This window comes from Saccostrea echinata, unplaced genomic scaffold (assembly GCF_033153115.1).
Source record: "Saccostrea echinata isolate AGI-Se365-2 ecotype Australia unplaced genomic scaffold, CSIRO_AGI_Sech_v1 ptg000057l, whole genome shotgun sequence".
Taxonomy (NCBI): domain Eukaryota; kingdom Metazoa; phylum Mollusca; class Bivalvia; order Ostreida; family Ostreidae; genus Saccostrea; species Saccostrea echinata.
The window spans coordinates 5,554,941-5,573,285 of NW_026889806.1; the positions used below are offsets into that span (position 1 = coordinate 5,554,941).

At 32.8% G+C, this 18,345-nt stretch overlaps 1 protein-coding gene across 5 annotated transcripts in view; it reads right to left on the reverse strand.

The window, feature by feature from the left end:
• Positions 1 to 1,175: 1,175 nt before the first annotated feature.
• The window catches only part of LOC133174296 (CD109 antigen-like), a 31,215-nt gene continuing 14,045 nt past the window's right edge, over positions 1,176 to 18,345 (reverse strand). For 2 of the 5 annotated variants that reach the window (XM_061309382.1, XM_061309383.1), the window contains exons 20-37: positions 7,803 to 7,920; positions 7,362 to 7,475; positions 7,111 to 7,221; positions 6,335 to 6,463; positions 6,074 to 6,212; positions 5,669 to 5,845; positions 5,475 to 5,556; positions 5,223 to 5,379; positions 4,871 to 4,948; positions 4,435 to 4,609; positions 4,134 to 4,342; positions 3,238 to 3,399; positions 2,950 to 3,012; positions 2,742 to 2,851; positions 2,490 to 2,643; positions 2,283 to 2,385; positions 1,652 to 1,743; positions 1,176 to 1,442 (exon numbers count right to left, since the gene is read on the reverse strand). In XM_061309382.1, the coding sequence (XP_061165366.1) occupies positions 1,437 to 1,442; positions 1,652 to 1,743; positions 2,283 to 2,385; positions 2,490 to 2,643; positions 2,742 to 2,851; positions 2,950 to 3,012; positions 3,238 to 3,399; positions 4,134 to 4,342; positions 4,435 to 4,609; positions 4,871 to 4,948; positions 5,223 to 5,379; positions 5,475 to 5,556; positions 5,669 to 5,845; positions 6,074 to 6,212; positions 6,335 to 6,463; positions 7,111 to 7,221; positions 7,362 to 7,475; positions 7,803 to 7,920 (2,179 nt within the window). In that variant the 3' untranslated portion in view covers positions 1,176 to 1,436. Of the gene's footprint in view, positions 1,443 to 1,651; positions 1,744 to 2,282; positions 2,386 to 2,489; positions 2,644 to 2,741; positions 2,852 to 2,949; positions 3,013 to 3,237; positions 3,400 to 4,133; positions 4,343 to 4,434; positions 4,610 to 4,870; positions 4,949 to 5,222; positions 5,380 to 5,474; positions 5,557 to 5,668; positions 5,846 to 6,073; positions 6,213 to 6,334; positions 6,464 to 7,110; positions 7,222 to 7,361; positions 7,476 to 7,802; positions 7,921 to 8,328; positions 8,510 to 9,507; positions 9,665 to 10,415; positions 10,609 to 18,345 lie in introns of all 5 variants that reach the window. The other 3 variants (XM_061309386.1, XM_061309384.1, XM_061309385.1) reach the window with 3 other exon arrangements.

Genomic DNA, 18,345 nt, shown 5'->3' on the forward strand with positions numbered 1-18,345 from the left:
TACCTGTAGCCGTCCGATAATAATAATTAGCAGTCCAATAATATATTATCGGACGGCAGTGATAACAAAATCGGACAGTAGTTAAAAAACAACAACTCGATTGAAATCAAGGTTTAATATGTCCAGAAACCAAAGAAAAAAAAAGTTAGGGAAAAAAAATCAGGGAAAGCGAACGCTAGGAAATTAAGTTGTTAAAAATACCAAATCCAAGAAGAAACTGGAGTTTTAACCTTCCTCAAAAGTAACACTTTCCATTCGGTGTTTTGCAAAGCGTTTTCGATACAGCACTGTGAATAAGCCAATTTAAATCCATTTCTGATAAAGAGCCAGTCTGCGAATCTCTTCATTTAACGAGGTTTGTTCGCCAATGACCGCACTTTTAAAACCTAAGATTTTCATTATATCATCCAATCAAAATTTTAGACAAAAATCCGCATTTTTACTTTAAATGCATTTTGAAGATATCCTCCAACACTGTATCTGTATCAGTGTCAAACGCACTTAATAAAAAAAATATTCCGAATCATAAAAAATCCTTCATCACCTGACCACTGTCCATATATAGTTTCTGCTAAGCCAAACGACTGCCACTGAATGAATGAAACAAAAGAGTTCACTCACTGATTTTACTGTCTAAAGAAAAAAAACTTTCTCTTTTCTTTTGTCTACTTATTAGATGGTTTCAGGTAGAAAACTATTGATGCCTGAACTCCTATTGTGTAATTATCGGACTCCTCCAGGTAACTTTTGGACATTTAAATAACAATGTTTTAAGTAAGATATATGCCTCATACAATTCTATATGTAAAATTATCAGACTGTTTTCGGCCCTAACGGGCCTCAAACAGTCTGATAATTTTACATATAGAACAGTATTCGGCATATATCCATTACAGAGCTCGTGCCCTGTTTACAAACACAGGTATTTGACGTGATTTTATGAAGAATATCGTTGTTATTGAATTCTTAGAATATTCATATAAGTTCAAATCATTAAGCTGAAGTACCGAATAAAATAGACATTTAAAATAGTGAACAATGTAACTGTGTCCAGGCCCCTTTAAGCAAAATTCAACATTTACGCTACAATATAAAATTTAATAATATTTTCAACACTTAATGATTCCGTTGAAAACGTAGTAATAAAGAGATACCAGTAATCAACAACACAACACTACAAAAATATTTTTATTCATGGTTTGAATCAATAAACATCATACATAGGGCCTTATGTAACAGACAACATAAAGAATAATACAGGGTAACTATTCAATAGTTTGTAGAGAAGAGAACATATTATTATCCCTCAGTCATAGTTAGATTAAAATTCCCTCACTGAATAAGCAGAAAGATAGTTTATATCATGGAGATGTCTCTTTTAGTGTGTTCGTGATAGCACCAATATTTCAACAGGAATGAAGCCATATTCCTTACTGTTAAGGCTGAAAATAAAAACAATTTAAATTTAAAGGGTTTTTAATCAAAAATGATCAGATTAAAATTACTTTTAACATATTGTCAAATTGAAAGAGATGGAATAAGGCTATAAAAAGTTTCTCTTTTTTATAATGGAAAAACCAAAAATGTCCTTATCTTTTCACGTCATTATATTTTGCTAGCTATAAGACTGTAGTCAGTTAATATAATTTACCTTAGCAGTACAGAAGCATTCTGTTCCACACACATCACAAACTCCTGAATCCGCCAAAATTCTAGATGTGTAGAATGTGGTAGCTTGGTTTTCTATTAAAAAAAGAGGTCCAAAAATAATGAAATATATCAAACTAGGCACTAGTTATTTATGATAAGTTACATTTTGTACTATTTAAGGAATGAATATAATAGCTACCCATTTTATACGGTATAAACTAGATTGGGGCAGTTTACGCTTTATAAACCGCTAAGCGGGTAATAAATAAGCGTAAACAGTTCCAACCCAGTTATACCATATAAAATGGGTAGCTATTAAATTCATCCCTTATAATTTAATTTTAATTCATTTGGTGTAAAAAGAAAGATGATTGCCCTTAAAATGTGACTTCAATTTGTACAAAATTTGAATGCAACGTCAGGCGAATCGATACGTTTTTGACGCGTCATTGTGACGTAGGCAACCCAATTTATACAATATAAAGTAATTTTTTTATCCAATCAAATATCGCGTTACAACCAGAATTGAAATATTCAGAAATATTTTTATAAACTGCATATTTTAGAGAAAATTCATTAGCTATATAATGAAAGAAGAAATTTATCAACTACATGTTAAGAACACTACTTACTGGGTTCATAATAATCATAGAGTCTAATGACAGAGGGCTGCTTCTCTGCTACTTTATCTGTGTTGGCCATATATACAGAGGCACACTGGGCTTGTTGGTCAAACTAGATTGTAATAAAATGTGTATTTAATTCTTCAAATTTATTTTTACAAAATTTAAATCAACAGCATTTTTGGTGAAATTTGACAAGAAATGCCAGACACATACCTCATCAAAATATAAGGATAATTTCCTATATCCCATCTCATTACGTTTATACATGGGAGCCTTAGATGTATCGAGTGTATCCAAATCAGGGGTCATTCCAGAGGGTATTCCGATATCCATCATAGACATTCCAGAATTACCTTCTTTCAACCATCTTGAAAAAAAAATAATGCAAATATTAGATAGACAATAGTTTTGTTGACTAAGGGGGTACTTAAGTCCTTCTTTATCTAAAGCTAAAACGAATGATACCTTCCACAAACTTTCACCGTGAACCCTTTAGTTGTTTCATCAGTAAGCGTCACATTGACATCAAAGGAAGACACTTCTATTTCTTCATCAGTATTGAAATAAGTAGAGATCTGCAAAATTATTAATCATTAAATCACAAATAGGAACCCAGTACATATTACAGTTTATTTCAGTGTTAATGTTTCTACTGTTGAAATATTTTCTCTACCTCTGCAAGGGCTATACCCGATCCTTCACCTTTGACTTCAAGCCTTTTAACGTCCACAGGAATCTGAGAAAACAACATTATCTAATATATCAATTACAACGAGAATGTTATTAATGATACTTCTGTTACAGAATTAATTATGTTGAAAATTAAAAATAAAATAATATAAACGAATAAAAATTAAGCTTATCTTGCATAACAATACCAATAAAAAAATATTATTGCGATTACACTTTCATATTAAAATTTTTATGTTGAGAATAGTTTTGAATATATGCGACTACATACGTCTGCTGTTTGGAGAACAAGTGCATTGTTCTGGGTAATTGTGAATTTCTGATTGAATGGTACACCTGGAGTTTTGCTGGTCAGCGTCACACGCATGTTGAAATTTGGACTATAAACCATAGTAGCAAATTCTGCCAATCCTTGGAGAGCAATAATAGTGTCCTACAAAACGAAGTATCATCCAGAAAAAGTAATTTTGTTCACCTGATTTTACTTTTACTGTATTCCTAAACTTAACAAAAATCCATGCAAACAAAGATACCTAACGGGTTCTGTAAAACAACACATTCAAAAGTTGTGGTTATCAAATGTGGATATTTAAAAACTCCAAGAAACCTTTAGAAAACTTGAAAAACACAAAATTATAACAAAATCAATAGCATCAAAACATTTGACTTTTCAACCCTTTATAAGACCATTTAATTAATTTAATAAATTGATAAAACAAGGATGTCAAAAATCTCATTTAAAGTCAACATTTCGAAAATTATATGGGTGATACAGTGATTTTATTAGCAAATACCATGGTCAAATGTTGACTGACGTCTTTTATTCAAATTGTTAAGACATTATTTTCTCACTGAATTTGAAGGGTTTTTTTTTGTTTACTAGATCTTAACAAGGGGCACATGGTGGGTGTGACCAGCCATAGGGGATGCTTACTTCTCCATGTCACCTGATCCCTTCCCCCTTCTGTTTTCAGAGGACCATATTGGCTCTGTCCACAATTTAAATTGCTTAAATGGACTTTTAAGCTTGATCATTTTTATTTACCTTCACATTTCATTAAAAGATAAATAGTTTTGTATATATGTTCAAAAATGCCTTCAAGTTCCACATCCTAAAATAGTCAACAATGTTGACTACTTTGCAAGTAAAGCAATAGAAAAACCAACCTGCGTTGAAGCAAATCCTCCTTCAGGGTTTCGCTGGGAGGTGATCCATTTGAGAACAGGTAACCCTCCTTCTAAATCTTTATTTATAGCTAGACCCAAAAGAGCATATGCTGTGGTTTCTATGTCAACAGCCTTTGCCTGGTCTTTAGGAGGAGACCATCCCTTCCATTGAATGCCGGTCTCTGGTTTTGACCAATATTTAAGTCCATCTAATGTAATATTAGTGAAAGAAACTTCTAATATTTATTTGTAGAAACTCTTTTGTTGAAAATGTGAGGTGAAGGACATAACAATTGCATACCTTTCATGGTAGCCTTAGCATTGAGTTTGTTGATAACTTCATTGACTCGGGGGCTGTTAGTGATCTGGAGGGCATATCCAACGAGGGCTAATTCGTAGATATCTTCTAAAAGATCTATATCACCTTCCAAGTACGTCCTGGCTTTCTGTATTGCCCTTCCTGTCAGCTCAGACACCTACACACAGAAAAGGAATCAACGTAAATGATAGTTCATAATACCTTGCATGTATTATTTAAAAATGATTGTAACAATCTTGTGAAGGATATCAAAAATATTGTAAAAGTTAGAAAAAAGAAATATATATATATATATATATATATATATATATATATATATATATATATATATATATATATATATATATATATATATATATATATATATATATATATATATATATTTATATATATTATAAAAAAGGATTAGTTAACTTACTCCTGGAACGACCTCAGCTTCCTTGAGAGCGATCAGAGTAAAAGCCGTGAGGGCTCTTTCCCCTCCAGCTGAACCTCCCTGGATATGAAATAAAAAGTATTTGTTTTATCCAATCAAATGGCACGTTACAATCAGAGGTAAATAATTTAAATTATGAAATAAATATGAATCATTATTTAAGGAATCATGCCAAGGATTTGGTCTGGTGTTTCTTTATTGAATAGAAATAGCATAGACAAAAGAAGTCTAACGTTCTTACTCTGTCTTTATTTGATATTCGCTGATCTTTTAAAACTGAAAAGAATTTATCTGCCATAGGATTGCTTTTAGATGTTTTAATTCATTAATGTACCTGCATTTCCTTGTGTAAAACTCTGCCTGGTTCTCTGAATGTTCCATTTTCGTTCTGTTGAGATACAAGCCAAGTCACGGCTTTCTTTACGACATTCTCGTCAATGGTGATGAAATCAGAAGCCTGAGAGAACGACTTCACAACAAAAGCAGTCAACCTGGAACATCATTGCTAAAAATTAATCCTGTACATATGTATATATATTTGTAAAACTAATTCTTCAAGAAAAATATCTTGTTTGTAGTATCTTACCAGGTTGTGCCTGACTTGTCACTTTTACCAAAAGCACTGTATGAACCGTCTTCATGGGAGTACGTCATTTCCCGCTGGTAACCTGAGAAACGGAAATCAACAAAATGTGTAATCTTTAAACGCTTGAAAATATCTTGAATACTGATGAATATTCAACATTGATTTGTAAAACAGACGACATTTTATAATCGTACCCTTAATCATGTATTCTTTAGCTTTCTTTTCTAGGTCTGGAGTTAGATTATTAGTGATTGTAAGGTATTTCTGCACAAAGATATTTGGAGCAAAGTTCAGCATGTTTTGTTCTCCACATCCATACGGCATCTTCAACAGGGAGTCTAGTCCACTGATTGATGGACCCATCACATCACCTGAACGGAATGAAAGTTGGATGTAGAAAGATATGCAACGATAAAAACGGTTTTCCTTATTATACGTCTAGAAAAGGTAATTTTTCCTCAAAGGAAAGGTTTCAATTTGTGAAAATTGAAAATAGTAAAAGGCAGAAAGAAAAATATTTAGCTAATAAAGTCAAATATCTTACGGTTTATTAATGAAATGCATTGTTTGAGAGCAAATATTCATATATAGAACCCTACCAATAACTGAGGCTCTGACACGCCGTGAACCAGCCACAGTGTTGGGTGGAAATGATATCGCAGCATCTTCTGTAAACGTCCCAGTATTACCAGTATTGATCAACACAGGGTTATTAAACTCTTTCTCCACTCCCTCGGGCTAAATGACACAATTGTCATATCAACTCATATTAAAAAGAAGAATAGAAACTTTGGTAACTTTCTCTAAGTTTTGTAAGAGAAGAACATATGTAGATAATGAGGTAAAAGTGAAAAGCTGACCTCCACTTTAAGATATCTGATGACAGCATCACTAGGACCTGTAGAAATGACGGTGATATTGATCTTAAGATCCCCAGTCTCTGTGGGAATGATAGGGAAATACACAGGGTAGATCTCACCAGCTGTCATCTAAAACATATGTAGTTTCTATTAACAAAATGTCTACAATCAGAAAGCGCCTTTGTATGTCATCTCTGTGATAAGATGCAGTGATATCAGAGGTTTTTTAAGGAATTCTAAAAGATTATTAAAAAACATTGTAAAGACATCCCAGCTGGGTGTCTCAAAAATTCTATTCTGAATATATATATATATATGAAAAAAGTGAAGATAATGAACAGTGATCGATCTCAAAAACATCTACAAACAATAGGAATCTGCGAACAGGGCATTAAACACGGACCCCCGGAAATTCAAAAAGCGGGATCAGGTGCTTAGCTGGAGTAAGCATCCATTTTTGTCCGGTCACACCCGCCGTGAGCACTATGTATTGATCTGGTAGATGGAACATTCCGTAGTCAAATTTAATATAAAAGGAAATGCCTAACTATTTATTTGAAACACATCAGTCAAAATACGACCCAGTGATAGGTTATATTTGCAAAAAAGGTCATCATAACGACCATAGAAAATAAGAAATTCCGAAGTTGTTGAAATCCAAGTAACATCAACTTATCTGTCAGTTATTTGAATTGATCGATACTTGTGATTGTAAACCGTGTTGTGATTGCGTATATGGATAAATTTTGGTAGTGTTGATAAGTAATAAGACTCACGTTGAAAGTACGGCCCACTCTGGCTGAGAATCTGCCTTTCTTGACCTGATTGTCCTGTATATAGGTCACCAGGTTCTTGAAGCTTTCATTTTTATCAATGATGACGAGAACCTTAAAAGGAAAGTTAACAATGTTGATTAACTCATAGCTATAATATAAAAATGAATTGTAATAAAACGAAAGCTAAAATATAATAAAGAATATTTTTTGAAAATTGTCGAAAGTGGATAATGGTATAAGATCATGCCTACCCTAACATCACGTTCCAGGTAATTGAAGACATTGGCCTGGAGGACCACTAGTTCCCCTCGTGTTACAGAGTAAGGCATGGTCAAACTCACAAAGAATGGCTGGAATACCTTAAGCTGCAACAAGATAAATATATAAATAAATGAGTAAAAAAGAAAATAAAATTTTGTTTTTAAATGTCCCTGCATATACTTCACTACAATGATATTTTTCAATGTGGCTGCACATACTTAATCTCCTTAATATTATAAAAATGCTATTGAAATAGTTTTTTCTTGAAACCAAAAATATTCAGGGATTATGCAGATATTAGGATTTCAGGAAAGTATAGGCATTATAAATGTATAAATCACGCTCTTTTGATGTCTACACAAAGAATATTTGAAACCAATGTATTGTTCTATACTTAAAGCTAAAAAAAAAAAACTAGTGTTATTACTTACATTAGCTGGACTCGGAGTTAGACCCAATCCAGAGTTAGGGTTGACAGCAAAAGCTGTAGCGACCCAAGTAGTAATAGTATCCGGTACAGGAACACTGAGTGACGTGATACCGTCCGCGCTGTAAAATAAAAACATAATTCTCAGCTTTAGGATAGAGAAATATAGCGGGTGTTCGAGAAGTTATAAAAATCTCTGACAATATCTCTAGCGTCTAAACTTCTTATCAATTTATTTAAAAAGAAATTAAAAGAAAAAGACTGAACTTTTCCCCTAAAATATTAGAACCTAAATTTTGTCTGTCCCACTCAAAAATACACACAGCGCATCAATATTTTTATTTGATAAAAAAAATCCTTAAAATTTATTAGGTGTTGAGCTTAATGTTACAATGGAAAGAACTGCCTTTAAAACAATTAAATAAACCAGCAAGTGCTTACTGCAACCCCTAGAGTTACAAGACTTAACATAAAAGTTGGGGTCTTGGTCTAAAGGGTCTATATCAGGACACTGGCGATTTATTACGTACCCTGTGGTTTTATTAAACCAAAGCCAGGTTTCTGGAAATAGCTTTCGAACACGTATTTGTGGTTCTGATGACGACATTTCCGCACTACTTGTTTTAACTCTTTGATTTTCAACAGGAGCAGCCATGAAGGCAATTGGTGCATTGTCTTCCATTACCATATCATAGAAATATGGTTGTACCCCTGCAACATACTTGGTTTAACTGTGGAGCCACATAACGCTACTGAGTATAGTTTTCATGCACGCTACTCATGCAGATACCCAGGCACTCCATAACAAATCATGCTTATGTACGATATCACTTCTCATTCATTCATTTGTAAGAGAATATTAGTAATGGTTGTTTTACAAAAACATATTGTTATATAAAATTTATAATAAAGTATGATAAACTTTTTTCGCTATTAGGATTGGAGCCCATGTAAAATCAGTTTTCTATAAAATCTCTATTATTTTGAATTCCGAATGAAATAATGGACAATATGCCGGGTTTAAACAGACATCAGCATACTGAAGAGGATAAGTTTTTTTTCCTTGGGATGCTTGATTACAGAGTATTTCTTTTACCATTAAAAATATGCCTTATCAGTCTTCGGTAGAGTGACTGATTTACTTACTTATATTACCCATTCTATCTGTTTGTATACTGTTCCAGATAAAATGCACAGAAACAAATCCTATTTACTAGTAAATGACGATTAAAACACAAGCCGATTTTATCCATAAAAATAAAGAATAATCAATTTAAACAAAAACAATCAACTTTAAGTCACTTGCAACGCACTTTTAAGTTAATGCTCGAATAGCCTAGTTTTGTCCTACGAAAAAATCGTATTACATTTCTATCAAAAGTAATTGTAAAATATTTTACAGACTAAGTCCGCAAAAAAAAGAAATGTCTATGAGAAAGGAGCTTCTCAAGTCCAGAAACATATATCTGCTTTGTAAAGAGAGGTCAATAAAAAGACCATTTCCACTTCAAAATGTCCAATGAAATTAATGGAAAATAACACACAATTCTACTGTGTAGGGTTTGTCATTCTATTTGAAAAATGTTGGCCTTCCCAATTTCAAAAAAATATTTTGTGATAAAACCAATCCTTTCTTCCTGTGTTTTTATCTGATTCTGACATGTGGAGTAAATTAATCCACTTTACATTGTATCGCTAGATCTTCCTACCCTGTATTGGTTGTATTCCATAACCAGGTTTCTGGGAAGAATGTGCGGACTCGGTATCTATTATTGTTAGGCACTGGTTCCGCTCCGCTATCAGCACTATCAAAGTCTACTGCTTCCCTCATTTCAAACTCTACGTTCTCCTTGAAATATGCCACCCCTTACATGACAATGAATTATAAACTAACTATTAGATAATTCATTTTTACGAAGAATTTGACATTCCAACATGGATTCCTTATATGAATTAAAGCTTGCATTGCAAAGCAATCACATACAAGGTTAGTACATATCAGGAAAATAATGAATTACACGGTAAACTTTGGTTTACGAGACATTTTTCGAATTTATCATTCAGTCTTACATTTCTGACCTTGTTTTCTAGGGCAGAGTGTGAGATAGAAAAGAAAAAAACCAAAATACTTTATACATACATCTGTAATTGTTAAGCCAGATGTCTGTAGCTTTTTCCGTAGGTATTTATAATACAATATTTTGGTAGTCCTATTATTAAACGTTTCCGGAAGGAATATGCAAACTCTTTAGATATTATTTTAAAATTCTTGTTCATTTTTTTTTTATTATTTTAGGCTAATTCCGTGTATCAAAAATGTGTCCATTAACCGCAGTTTGTAATCTGGATTATATTTGTGTACAGTGTATATGTGTACGTAAATGACTAAATAGCTTTTCTGTTTGTTCCCGTTTTGAAATAAAGTATCCAACATGTACTTCCATCATGGCGCAGTAATAATTCTTAGGTTTAGAAAAATACATTATTCAAACGCAGTTTATTCAAATTTCCACACCCAGACTTCTAACTTGAAAATCTTTTTCATATATGTTATAGCAAAAGGGCTTTATGAGTTAAGAATATCCTTAGTGAATATCGAAAAATTACCCTAACCTACCCTAAGGTTGAGTTACTCCACAACCAAGTCTCAGGAAAAACTGATCGAACACGTGGTGCTGAGGATTGGTTTGGTTGACCAGGTGGCGGCGGTGAATCCAGGGCAGATTTAAAAGATTTATTTTTACGAAACACCATTCCGCCAAATCCACCAAATGCCATCTGGTTACGCATTCGAACATTAGTAAAGTCCCCTTTAATGAAAGACATTTATTTGTTACGATTTCGCTTTATTTCCCGATGATTAAAATTGAAAGCAAAATTTAAATCGAGAAATGGGAAAATCGGTAGAAAAGAGTGTTTACGTTGACATTCCAAACATGATTGCATATCATCAAAAAAAAAAAAAATAAATAAAAATAATAAAAAAATAAAGAGATAAAGACAGACAAGCTCCATCAAGTTAAAAAGCATGTAGTCCGATAGCATACTATTACCAAAAGAGCTTAAAAGAATAGTTTAGTTGAAAACGTTTTGAAATTTATTTTAAATCCTATGAAAATAACAAATATCTTTTAAAACTTGTGGCCATGTTAAGTAATTTAATAAAAATATCTTCTCAGGGACACAACATGCGTAGCAATAATAAAGTTGTTTTAGATCTATAAAAAAAAATCTTGCTTGGATAAACTAACACAAAGGATGGCGGAGTAAATCCTTTCCATCATAATCACATAAATAGCTAGTAAATATTAAACTAATAAGTCGTTAAGTAGACCTTGTTAGCAAATAGAACCTATCATTTGGGTCCGTATATATATATATATATATATATATATATATATATATATATATATATATATATATATATATATATATATATATATATATATATCTCAAAACAGAGCACACAGCTTAAAACTCACATCTTAAATCATTTTTTTAAAGAAATGGTATCCTTATTTACCTATATTGTGTTATTTTCCTAACTACATGTAGGTCACTTTTGTAAAAATAATTTAATATATTGTTGTTGAGATAACTGAAGTATAAGAAGGGTGAGACGTCGTGAACTAAAACCTTAAAGACCAAATTTCTTTAAAATAACTAAAAAAAAAATAAAATAAAAATAAAAAAGAAAGAAAGAAACAATAAACTTAAGCTTAAAATGAAAGAAAACTTAAGGATTCATAGAATTTGATTCTTCAGCTTATGTAATAAGACAATACAGACCACTGCCGCAAACGAAAATCAGTTTATACTTCTAGTAATTCAGAAAAACAAGTCGATATATAAGTGAAAATCATATACTGAAACGCAAAAGAAACACAACAAGCAGTAATCTATAAATATTTGAACCTTTTAACTAATGATTTTCAAAACTGATTATAGTTGAGTGAGACTCGATTTAAAAACATCAGAGATTTGATAACGATGTTAAATGATTATCTTTTAACTTTAGAAAGTAACACATGGCTGTTAAAACACCCCTCTTCTCAACCATTCAATTATAGCGTGGAAGACTGCAATGCACAACAATTGCAGCTTGATTTCCACGATGCAATAGGTTCATCAATCTCGAGATCTGAGCGAAAAAAGTATTCTTTGCCATTTTTAAATGTCTGTTTTTCAGATGACGAAGTCGAATTTTCTCTAACCTAGCGCAGTGTAGTAACACTTGGACTTCCGGTCCACGGACTACCATTCATGCTAATGATACGTATGAGCCTGTTGAAGCGTGTTGTTGTGCATTTTTGCATCTGCAATTCTCCATCATTTTTATTTTCAGTTTTTCTAGCTAGAGCATTTGAAATGCGTACTTAAATCATTTTTCAGGAAGCCTTGGCAACTTTTCCGGAAACGAAAGAAGAATTTATTTTGCGGAATATTGCTGCATCACTTATGATAAACAGATATAAACCCTTAAAACCCCATATTTTTGTCAAATGTTTTGTTAAACATGCAATTTTTGATTTCTGTTAAGCGGGCTCAAACTTAACTTCCGGTTATGGCATGAAAATCATTCAACAGTTAAATTTTCGATACTTACAAAGTCGAAGATATCCGTACTTTTTAGATACAAAATTATATCCTCTATATAATTTCCCCTCTAAAATAGGATGTTGCGTTTCTTTTGCGTTTCAGTATATTTTCAAGTATAAAAGATTCGAGCGCTTTATTCCCTCCTTTACGAGAATGAACACAAGCAGAGAGACACAACAGAGGAGACAGTATGATTACAAGTCATAAAGAGGAGACGGATATATTGAACCGAATGACTAACAAAGATTGTCGACCAACTTCTTGTCTATAATCTGACAAAAGAATGTTGTACCTAACAGCATCATCTGCAAATACTACGACGATGCGGTTCTTGTACAGGAGCAGGTTCTTATAGAGCAACGGGTTCTTATACAGCAGCATCTCAACCAATGATATTGGTTGAGATATCATTTTCAGGAGAAACAAAAGCCAACTAACACCGAAAGAGAAAGAAAATATAAGGATTTCTAGAAGTGAATTTCTGTAAAGTTATAAAAATCAGATTTTAAAAACACTTAACTCAAGTAAGTTTATTTTGTAAGCGATGCAGAACTATCTAAAGTCGACATAAAAAAGAATCAATTATTTAGGTACAAATATTCTTATTCCTGTCCTCCTGATAAAAATAAAATAAGACCCACAACTGAAGAAGCGGAAACTATGAAAACAGCCACAATTCAGAGACATGAGACATTCAAAGACATCCCTCAGAATGAATAACGAAGAAAGTTGACCTCAGATTTGCCTTCAATCTGACAATATAAGAAGGCTGTACTTAACAACATAGTCTGGAAATTCAATAAAGATACATCTTGACATGTATTCAGACCTACCCTACACTTGAGCTACTCCATAACCAAGTTTCGGGAAACAGTTTTCTAACTCGCAGATTGGATGAATCATTGGATTGGTCCCGAGAAGACCCAGCCGACATATCGTCCTGCAGCTGTAGCTGCTGTCGTGGCCGAGTAGATCGAAAAGCGAAACTCCTAGCGAAAGTACGTCTATACATCGGTGGATGCCCTTGAATACAATTTTTTATTCTACGTTTCACTTTGACGAAAGTCGGTCCGACATAACCATTCAATACGTGGGACTGTGCAGTAAAGCGTACAGACGTGATATCTAGGTTATTTAATACCAAGTGTCATGATTAGTATATAAATTAGATACATGAATTCTTGAACCAGTCTGTAGTAGGAGACTTTTTTTAAAATTTCTGTGCGTATATGAATACTGCATTAAGGACACATATATACCGAAGTACATGTGAAAACAAACTGAAGCAATCGCACGTGGTGTTCGCTGTTTAATTGTTAGTTTGAAGCATAGTTAATTCTTTCAGATGTTCAGGATAATTACTTTGTTTTAATAAAGTTTCTAAGGAGGAAACCCGTTAATTCGACATTAAATGAAAAGTAGAGTTGCTTACCCATGAATTAAAGCAAAATATACTCTTTTTCTTTTCTGCATGTACATGAATAACAAACTACCTGAGTGCATGACAGTTAAGAATCAATGAAGATTATTTTCCTTTCATAACTTCAATATCAGAATACTAGCATTCTTTATTTTACGAAAAACTATCCCTTAGGTACAAAATATTTGATAAAGAAACATACAGATATCTCAACCTAACTTTCAACTGAACTCGGATGAATATAGTCAGGATTTCATTTCGCATGTTTTCTAGAATTAATCTACAATAATGATCAACCTTCACATGCAAGGGAGTGGTACTACCTTGACGATAACCGCCAACTAAGAACTAAACTATTTGACAAACTAGATAACTTTAGCTTTTCCATCGCCAACATTCCTTATTTATGTAGTTAATTATCCAACAATAACCTGTATTAGGTGCATATGGTGTTTATGTCTCCCAACTTATTCAATACGTAAGAGCATGCTCTGTGTACAATCAGTTGCATGCTACTGACAAATTACTTGATGTAGCAGGGATTTCAACAACTTCGTTTTTAATGATCAAGTGGCATCAAGGATCAGGTTTCATGGATATCAACATCGAGGTTCAAAGTCAACATTTCGCAAATTCTATGGTCGAATCAATGACCATGTTAGCAATACAATCTATCGTTAAGTCGCTAAGTGTAAAGTGACGTTTTTCATGCAAAATGTTAGGCCATTTTTTTCACACTGATGTCTACGGATTTTTCGTTAAATCGATATTGACTAGGAGCACACGGCGGATGTGACTGTTCGACAAGGAATCCTTACTCCTCCATTGCATCTGATTCTTCATGTTTTTAAAGATCCGCGTTTGCTCTGCTCCCAATATGTTTTTTTTTTCAATTGACTTTTGAGCTTGGTTACTGTTCGTTATCCTCATGTTTCATTACAGTCAGGATTTCGAAAAATTTAATGGTTCTTATAATGACCTTAATTTGATTTCCTCTTATTGAAATTTATTTTGACTGACATATTTCATACCATTTTGTTAAGCCATTGTATAAATATTAAATTTGACAATGGGTTATTCCGTAAACTTTATAATACATTCGGCCCCCAGTGGATGTAACCGGTCGACCGGTGATGCTTAATCCTCCTAGGCACATGATCCTGGAATTTCGAGGGGTCCTCCTGTTTATCCCCTGTTCACATATACCTATAGTTTGAAAGTTTTTTTTAGATCGATTACTGTTTGTTATCATCAACTTTTCATAGTGGCATCTCAAACTTAAATCTAAAATACAGAAAATTATAACCCAAACATACTATGATCTTGAGCAGAAAGAGAAAGAAAACGTAAGGATTCCTATAATAAGATTCCACAATGTTACTTATATTTCAAACGAAATACAAAATTACTCAAGCGAATTTACTTGATACCGTTAGCGATGGAAAACAGTAAGTCGATATAAATAAGTAAATTATGTATTCATGTATAAAAACATTATGACGCTTTCTTCAAGTCCCTTTTAGATGATAAAAAACAAGCAGACCCCAAACAGAGAGAAAGACACTTTTATGACGAGTCACAATAAGGAATCCGATTCCTGCACACGAATTACATGTAAATAAAAGCAATGTAGACCATCTCATTTCATTCAATCTGACAATCACAAAAGTGCTGCATCCCCCAAAATGGTCCAAAAATACAACGAAGAAGCTTCTTTTTAATGCAAATAAACAGGTACAATAATTAAAAGAGCTTAACTAGAATCTTGAATAATCACCCTAACCTACCCTAACGTTGAGTTATTCCATAACCAAGTCTCAGGAAAAACTGATCTAACACGAGGAGCTCGTGATTGGTCTGGTTGATTAGGTGGCGGTGGTGGTTGCGGCATAGAATCAAAAGAAATATGAGCCCTTCCGCCTCCTAATGCCATTTGCTGAGGCATCCAAGAATCATAAAAAACCCATTTAATAAAAGTAACAATATCAATTCACTGCAAATGTATTCCAGAATTTAAAAGAAAGAAGCGATTTGCCAAAGGTAAGAAGGCTGATCTGTTTTTACTTGCAATTTGTCTCTTTTTCTTCCTCGATATTGAAATGAAATATTAATTGGAAAAGGCTATCAAAAAATTTCACGCTAAATTAGCATTTCAAGTGTAATTACACATCTTTAAATATTCTTCGCTGAAAAGAAAGTGGCAAACAGGGACCGACATCCACCTGGATAAAGAAGCATGCCATCCAATCCTATAACAAACCATTACCAACAGCAACAGAGGAGTCTTGTATAAGCAGTAAGTTGAAACGGAAACTTATCGATATTCCTTTGTAATGGAATAGGCAGGAAAGTAGGATCATTTTAATCAGTCGGATATTTCAATTTAATTAAGGAAAATTATAAATGCATCCTTGTTTTTTTCCTCAGTAACAAAAGTAATTATGGCCCTATACAAAGCAACTTTTTAGTTCCAAATTAGTCAGAGAATATCCAAAATTCTTCAATCTTCTAGTTGAATATTCAATGAATTGCATATTTCATAAATTAAATCTTAAATGTTAAATCTTTAATGTTCATGTATTTAAGATATTTTCTTACACTGTTGTTAAAAGAAGCTAAGAAGGATGTATTTGCAGCGCCGTAAACTTAAATAAAATAGACAATATCATATCTGCAAGAGGAAAAAAGCATGACCTTAAACAGAAAGAGAAAGAAAATTCAAAGATTTATGTTACACAATGAAATATAACAAACATAACACATCGCTCAAACGAATTTAGTTTCTATTGTGAGCGATGAAGAAAGACGAGACGATATGAAGAGTAAATCATATAAAAATTTAAGACGTTTTATTGCAGTCCCTCCAAGATGATAAAAACAAATCAACACCCAATTAAGAAAGACAATATGTTGACGAATCAGAAATAGGAGACAGATTCCTGCAACTGAATGAATAACACTTGTTATTGACCACCTCACTGTCTTCAATCAGACAATGAAAAACGACGGTACCTGTAACGAAAATATTATAAAGATACATCTTGTCATGTTTTCCAGGACCTGGACACAAATATGTTCAGGCTACTGATAAGTCAAAACCCAAAATTAATAACAAGTGCCTTGTAAGTCAAAATCTAATTATATGCATTTATATGCATGTCGACATACCCTACACTCGAGTTACTCCATAACCAGGTCTCCGGAAACAGTTTCCTAACTCGCGGAATGGATAAATCATTAGGTTGTTCTAAAGGTGACCCAGCCAACATATCTGATAGCGATACCTCATCAGCATCAACAGTGTTAGCGAAATATCTTCTTCGACTAAACATCGGTGGAAACCCTTGAATACAATATTCTTTTTTATTCCTCGACTCCACGATGATAAAAATCGGACCGACATAACCATTCTTTACTTGGGACTGTGCATTAAAGCGTGAAACATGCTCACCTCTGCTGCCCTTATATATACGTGATAGGTTAATTCATATTTTGAATTATAAAATTAGTATGTCGATATGTCCATGGACTCATGAATTCGGCTGGGATATCAGACCTATTATTAAAAATTATATTCTTACAAGACGCACGTAAACGACATATTTAAAGCCTACTGATTCTGCTGATGTATTACTGAAAGATTAAGATAGGTGCATAAACAATCACATTTAAACTGTGCGTAGATCCATCAGCCAAGGATTTTTCGGAAGAAAAAAAAACAAATTCTATTGCGAATGAAATACCATTAGACGTATTGCATGTGGAGTTGAGTGCAATATTTTAAAAAAAAAAGCCACTTTAAAGCATTCATTAAACCGTGTTCTTATCTACGGTTAAAAAGTGTCATAAATCATAAACCATTTCTGGAGATGCTACCTGGCACGAAGCTTGTTTATTATTGAATGTAGGTGGAGTATAATTTTCTGCGGGACACATTTTTAACAATGTGTAGCCTATTATTAAAACATTATTTATTGAATTTTTTTTTATTAAACACAAGTTTAAAAGAAAAGAAATAATTTGTACACAACTTTTAAAAATAACTTTTTAAAATGTAAATATCTGAGAAATGACTTATTTTAGCACATTCAACACTAGACACTCTGTAATATAATCAACGCTAGTAAAACCGTCAAATTATTATAAATGGATATTTTCAAGGAAGTGAATATGATAATGTAATATATACATATGATTTTTACCCTTTATGCCAAATTAAATAATTTCTTCTTTCACATTCACCAAAAAGTATTTTGTGGCTAGAAATGCATTGTATTTCACCAAAGATAATATACGATAATTTATTTTTTGTGTTTATTCTTCTTTCATTCTGATATTCTTCAGTGAAGAATCCTGCACCTATAGCTAAGATTTGACTCAGAATGAAACATAGGTCAGCTGTATTAATGAACAATTTGTTCTTGTACCAAATACATTCAGACGATAGTCTCTTGAAGTCTCTTGCTGTGGTCTTCAAATCGACATTTATGTGTATATATATCGATGTTTTATCAGTTAGCAATTACTT